Raw genomic sequence first — 6,876 nt, forward strand, 5'->3', positions numbered from 1 at the left:
CAAGCAAATCCACTTGTAAAAAAAGGCTGAGGTATCATTGGTATACCCCATTATACAGTAGCAGCTCTGCTTATATAACGTCCCATTCCCCCCCCCCCCCCTCCGGTTAGATCTTTGCTGCCCTCTAGAGCTGAAAACGAAGTGCTGCAGAAAGGTCAAACGGGACAAAGTCAGCTTGGATCAGGCTTCACTGTTTAGGAGATCATGCAACATTAAAGTTATGTAAACATGTTTTTTTTATTAGTATTTAAATACAGCCTGTGTAGAATAAAAAGCAGTTTCAATGAAGCTGACATCAATGCTGCACATACACAAAAACCACTAACAATAAGTGATATAAATTTATACAGCAATTCTTCTTCTACTAACTACATCCACGCAAAGTAAACAAATACAAAACAGATATTTACAGCTGTATGTTGGACAGCGTGTCATTGCACATCGTGGGCCTGTAATGGTTCATTTGTACCTTTTGCACAAAACTATCGTCGTAATCACATTTGATACAAATACTTCAGTTTTAAGTTGGTACTCCCTTACAAGCAAAGAACCAACTAACTACATGTTAAATCCCACAGGACAATAATAAAAATAAATAAATAACTAAATGTAACACTCAAAAAACAAATCACGCCCAAAGTGCTGACTTTAAGTAATTTGATTACATGTTAATTTTCCATGTAATGTTACATTTAAAGGAATCTGGTAGTACATTTTATACCAAACATATTTCGCTTAATGATCACTTATTTTAATAAATAAATCTTTGATTTGATTGATTTCAACTGCCTTTGCCTCAAAATTATTGCTTCGTGTTTATGAGGACAGCAAATCTTTTTTTTAAGTGCACATGTTTTTGTTTTGTTTTTTAAAAAAGGAAAAAAAGAAAAGAACATAAACTGACCACGTCACCACATCACCTAATCTGAGTTCTGCATATTCATTTCTGTTCAAAGCCTTTAGTCAAATACCTGCTATTACCTGATTTTTAACACCTGTCAACTAAATGAAAAGACGGCAAAGTAAAACAGGCCAACAGACAAAAGAGACCCATTGTGTTTTCCATGGAGGTGTGACTCGCTCCGGCTCAACAGGAAACTCCTGTCCTTTCTGCAATGAACCAGTATCACTGTGGTTAGTGTCCTCACCTGAATGCATGCAAATGTGGTTAAATTCAGAAAAATCTGTAACTTGAGGAAGAGTTTTAAATTAACTGGTTAATTATTTCATTAATTTTAAGATTTTCAGAAAGATTTAGAAACGTAAAGAACTTGTGAATTATGTTTGGGGGATTTTTCCCTACCAACGACCAGCAGATGGCAGCGTCACGCTCTTTTATACACCATGGTTACAAATGTAGCCCATCATTCAACTGCAACCAACATGTTTCATTACAACATTTAGTGACAGACAGAAAGCAATCAAACGTTTTTATGCATGAACTATTTTCAGAGAAGTGTATTATTCTTACATAAAATTCATTGATGGTACACAACAGCTACAGAAATTACCCATAGTGAGCGGGCCAAGACGCGCCGTGAAGAAATGTTTTCACCTTTCCTAATTTTTTTCCCCAGCTTATTTCTCATGCTTACATATTTCAGATCACCAAACAAATTTTAATATTAGACACAGAAAACTGAAGTAAGTACATTTTGCAGTTTTTTTGAACAATGACTTACTGAGAGAGAGAAAAGAGGTACCCAAATCTACCTGGCACGTGTTTGAAAGACAAATTCCCCCTAAACCTGATAAGTGGTTGTGCCACTGTTGGTAGCAAGAACTGCAATCAAACTATCTGCTTTAGGACCTGGATGACCTGCTGTAATTAATGGAACCATAAATTCTGCTCTCTACCAGAAGATCCTGAAGGAGAATTTCTGGTCATCATTTCATGGACTGAAGCTCAATCAAACTTGGGTTACGCAGCACGGTAATGATTTGAAACACATCAGCAGGTCCACCTCTGAATGGCTCAAAAAAACAACCCCCCACCCCACCCCCGAAATACAAACAAAGTGAATGTTTGGGAGAAGCCAAGTGAAAGTATGAAGTTAGATTGAGATACTTCGCCATGACCTTAAGTGTTTTCAACTCTTCTTCTGCAATGAAGAGTGGGCAAAAATCATTGCAAATTATCACAAACACTTGATTGCAGCTCTTGTTGCCAAGAGTGGCACAACCCCTTATTAGGTTTAGGGGTCAGTTACTCTTTCTCACAGGATCAGGTAGATTTGGATTGCTTTTGTTCCCTTAATAAATTTAATTGTTATTTAAAAACTGCATTTTGTATTCATTCTGACTCTTTGTATGACATTAAGATTCGTTTGATGATCTGAAACATGTAAGTGTGACAAATGTGCAAGAACATAAGAAATCAAATAATTTTCACATGATAGAGATAGGGTGATGGTGGTGCGCTGGCAGTGGATTTTCACCTGGGAAAGCAGGGTTCCAATCTTACACAAAGCCAAACGTGTATGCCTGTGCTTCTCTGGCCCAAAGTCTTTCTCCAAGCAGGGCTTTCCAGTCAGGGGCCATCTTGAAATGGATTTTTCGTTTTTCCTTTTCTAAATGTTATGTCTATTAAAATTGTAAACTGTAACCATAGTTTAATGCCATCATTGATAGCTCTGGCTTCATGTCAGCCTACCAGGTGGGCATCATATCAGGAAACCACATCCGCCCGAGGTGCTTCGACACCTCACTGTGGATCTGCTCTATGTTATAGCTGCTGTCTGGGATCAGTACCTCCTCCATGATTGACAGCTGTGTCAGCCTGCCCCCGCACATCTTCACAAACTCCACAAAGCCACTGCAGGTCACCTCACACTCGCCTAGCCCGATCGCTGTCAAGCTCTTGCAGCGCTCTGCGATGCGGATTAGCTCCTCATCTAGGGGCTCAATGCCATTGGCGCACACAACCAGCTCCACCAGCCGAGGGCAGTTCAGTCCAATGCGGCCTAGCATCATTTTACTAACAGCTCGGCCAAAGTACAGGTGGGTGACGGGGGTCTCCTCGCAGAAAAAGGGCTCAAACTCCTCCTCATACAAGTAGAAATACATGACTATGTTGACCTTCGGCGAGTGGCGGATCAAAGCCTCCCAGCTGCTCCTCTTGATGGTGTGAAAATGTGTTTGGCCGGGGTTTTCACTCACCACGTCAATGCGCAGGTGTTCCAAGTGAACGTGTTTTTCAGAAGACAGGGCAAGAAGAAGCTCATCACTTAAGAGATGGTAGTTCAACGCCAGCTCCCTGAGGCCATGACACTGGTCTGCCACACACAAGATACCTTATGAAAAAGAGAGAAGAGTGTCTTAATGTTTTAGAGCCTTTGAGAATGTATATACCTTTTAAATATGAGTATGTTAGCTGAGGCACGGTTGTACCCTTAATCACAGACTGTATACTAAAAGGTGTTCATAGCTTCTGGGTATTAAAGGTTTGTCCTTAAAGCTGGATTCTTTCTTGGGCAGCAGGGGTCAACTGTAAAGAAATCTATAAGAAGATAACGTTACTTCTCACTTGCTTTATGGCCACAATAAACACTTTCCTGATGATTTTATGGTGGTACGGTACGATTTCACGGTGGGGCCACCTTGTGACTGTCAGGTTACTACCCAACTGGCCTATAGTGTGCTTGGGTTTAGGGTCAGCTCAACTCCCCTGTCATATAGTTTAAAGGCTTCATAATGGGAGTCCATAAGCTGACAGGTGACATCATGTTGCTTATGTTCACCTTCATAAACAGTCTGTGAATTTAATTTTCTTTTTGGCAATCAGTTCCATGCTGAAGTACCTCAGTTCCAAGAAAAGCAAAATTGAGCAACTTGCTGATGAGTATTCACAGTGCCCACTTTGAAGCTAAAATACTGCAGGTGTACTAACCAGCTGGGGAGACATGAGGACAGCTGCTCATCTTCAGCAACTTAAGGGTGTCACTGTTGTTGGCAACCAGCACCTTCAGGGACGGATCATCCACTGGGGTGTCATCGATCCTGATGGAGGATAATGACTTGGAGTTTACGAACACCACCGTCAGGGCAGACACAAAATGGGCCTGAGGAGATACCAACGATGTTCATCAAACCAGGATTCATTATCTGTTATTGCTGATGTAGAAAACTGTGCAAATCTTTTTACAGGAAGTGCAAAAAATAATAATGCACCAGGGGAAGAGGTGAATACAATCTTCATGATGACTTGAAATACCAGCATATATTATGTGTGTTAAAAAAAAAATCAAATATAAACAGGCCATTTCTTACTTGAGATACATCCATGAAGCTGGGCCGTGCTGTAGAAATCAGCCCCAGGGTCTTGATGGTGCAGTTCACTAGCTGAGAGAGAATGTCACAAGCTGCCTCTGCAGATTCGGTGCAGCTGTCCACCTGATTTACCAGCAGTGATTCAACATTTTAGAGAGGAGGAAAGAGACATTAAAATAATTGATGAAAGACTGAGGTGTAAGAATCACTTGAGATAATTAAGCACGTCGATGCCAAGACTGCTGACATGTGATGCTCAATTCTGCAGCAGTTCAGATTAAGGAGGGCAGGTATTGTTTATAAGACAGTGTGTTGTGAAAATGGAAGAAGAGAAAGAGGCCACAGCAGGTGAAACAGGTGAGAGGAAATGAGAGACGGCAGGGGAGGCTCTTACTTTGAAGCTAACATACTGCAGGTGTTGGGCATGCTTCTTGATGATCTGCTGAATGAGGTCAGGGTGAGTGGAGCGTAAGTAGGACGTGGCTGGCTGATTGAGCTCAAACTCAAACTTCCTCCACAGGTCAGGGGTGTGAAAGACGTCATTCCAGCACCGGCACACGGATGATGCCCTGGCCCGGTCGACCAGGGACAGATGCTGGAAGATCTGCAGGACGACGTGATGGGGCAGGTTTCCCCAGTCTTGTGCTGGAGTCATCCACTTCGGTCTCTTAGCCCGCTCTCCGAGGGAGGGGAAAATCTGGCACTGTGATTTCAGACCTGTCCTTCCTCGCTTCATTCTGAAGCAAATCAGCCCACTGTGGTGTCATAAAATCAAAGGTGTGTTTAAAAGGGCAGTGCAGGGTTAAGATTTTACTGTGCTGGGATTACACAAGCCATGAATTGCAGTACAGTGTGAACTCAGTTTATGCTGGTAGCACTGAACAGGTTTTGTGTTTAGGGACAAACATCTCCAATTCTATAATTATCTGCTTTAACACTATTTACCCACTTAATTATAGCTTCCTGAAATGCTTCATTAATTATTTTCTTTTATAATTGTATGTTTTTAAAGCCCTGATATAATAAAGAAGCTGCGTTTGGCTGCTCCATTATTCACAGGGAGTCACCACATTTTTACATGTGATTGTCTTTCTGTCAAAGCCCCAATTTGAGTGTTTTTCTAGTCTCAGGTTTCTTTCAGAGTTCAGGGTTCTTGTGCTTGCTGGGCAAATGTGTAACTATGGAGCTACCAACGTGCTGATAAATCAGAGAGTTTTAAATGTGTCTGGATCCAATGAGAATTTTCTCTTTTTTTTCACACAATCAGTATTTGCAAATGACATTTTTTCTGTTTAGTATAATTTAAAAAAAGAACAAAGAACTTTATATTTATCCACTAAAAGCACAGAGTTCTCTAACATATAACTCTCTATGTTATCTGAGTTACATGACAGCCAAACTCAAACAAATAAATGCTGTCAGAACTAGATTTATGAAGTACCAACTATGTCAAAGGACATATGAGCACTGTATAACACAAATATAAGGTACGTAATATATATATAGCACTTGATATTAAAACGGAACTCTTTGTCCTTTACCACCACCACACTTGAAGAAACAATCTTAGACACTATAAGCACCGACATAATTTAATGCAACAGCGACCAGTCTAAAAACTAAAAGTGTCTAAAAACTAACCCTACAGAGATGCACTGTAAAAATCTGTCTGTGAGCTGATGTTGTTTTTATTCAAGAGTCAATACTGGCTCCAGAATATGTACGAAGGTCTTTTAAATAAAGTATCAGCTAATGGTGTTCGCGTTTCACTAACTATGAAATATACTAATCTGTTTTAAAACCATTTATAGTATTGTCCCTCTGTTATTACCACTACTATTGCTTTCCTTGCATTGTATTGTGTTGCTGTTGTTGTTACCGTCGTTGCATATTATTGCATGTTGCACATGCTTAAAAAAATCTGAACAGAAACTTTAAAATGCATAAATGCAGGTGTCCTATGAGCATTTATGAGTCTGCAGCAAAGCTGACCGAATCGTAACACAGCCCTTCTCCTCCAGCCTCCTCCAATTCCGCAATCGATCTTTTACTCACAGTCCAAAATATCAATAAAGCTCAGAGTTACTTACCCGAACGGCTTAAAAACGACGCCTTCCGCAGGGTTTCGTGCTCTGCCAGCTGAGATGACAGCGTCCACTTGGAGCCATGGCTGGAGATGACTGCAGAAATGCTGGCTGCTGTTGATATAGGACAGCAGGAGCAGCTCCCATAATAAGCTCTCTTCACTTTAGCGACAGCTTGACGGGCGCTGCCGAGCAGCCGGTACACGTGAGCTGAGGAAAACATGGATCTGCATCTCCCACTACCATCTTGCGCGCAGAAAAACAGATTAACAGTTCTGCGTGAGCAGAGGACATATATTTTCACATTTCAGGAAGTCGGAAAGGACTGTTTATACTAATTCTAATTTATGTGGTCACTCAATGAGTGTTGTTGTCCTCATGAGCAGAGGGCACAAGATAGTGTGTGCACGCTTGCACACAGAAACTAGGTCAGTGTGTCAAAGTGTGCGTGCGTGCGTGTGTTTGTGTGACGGAGAGAGTGATCTTGTGGACATGCTCATTAAAACCCCACACAGGAACACAC

The 6,876-nt window shown here is 41.2% G+C and overlaps 1 protein-coding gene across 1 annotated transcript; it reads right to left on the minus strand.

The window, feature by feature from the left end:
• Positions 1-236: 236 nt before the first annotated feature.
• Positions 237-6,814, minus strand: fbxl3l (F-box and leucine-rich repeat protein 3, like). Its single transcript, XM_082550678.1, has 5 exons — positions 6,360-6,814; positions 4,664-5,024; positions 4,270-4,392; positions 3,890-4,061; positions 237-3,293 (listed from the first exon to the last, which is right to left on the minus strand). Exons 2-5 carry the CDS (start codon positions 5,003-5,005, stop codon positions 2,650-2,652), a joined length of 1,281 nt encoding a protein of 426 aa, XP_082406804.1. The 5' UTR covers positions 5,006-5,024; positions 6,360-6,814; the 3' UTR covers positions 237-2,649.
• Between the last annotated feature and the right edge of the window lie 62 nt (positions 6,815-6,876).

This window comes from Aulonocara stuartgranti (genome assembly GCF_965226115.1).
Source record: "Aulonocara stuartgranti genome assembly, chromosome: 2".
Taxonomy (NCBI): domain Eukaryota; kingdom Metazoa; phylum Chordata; class Actinopteri; order Cichliformes; family Cichlidae; genus Aulonocara; species Aulonocara stuartgranti.

What these genes read in the sequence shown, in the direction of transcription:
- fbxl3l (XM_082550678.1), bottom strand. Translation starts at nt 5,005, where the DNA reads ATGAAGCGAGGAAGGACAGGTCTGAAATCACAGTGCCAGATTTTCCCC. An exon ending in GCTTCATGGATGTATCTCAA is followed by an intron (nt 4,062 to 4,269) that starts GTAAGAAATGGC and finishes GTATCTCCTCAG; the next exon opens with GCCCATTTTGTGTCTGCCCT. An exon ending in TCCTCATGTCTCCCCAGCTG is followed by an intron (nt 3,294 to 3,889) that starts GTTAGTACACCT and finishes CTTTTTCATAAG; the next exon opens with GTATCTTGTGTGTGGCAGAC.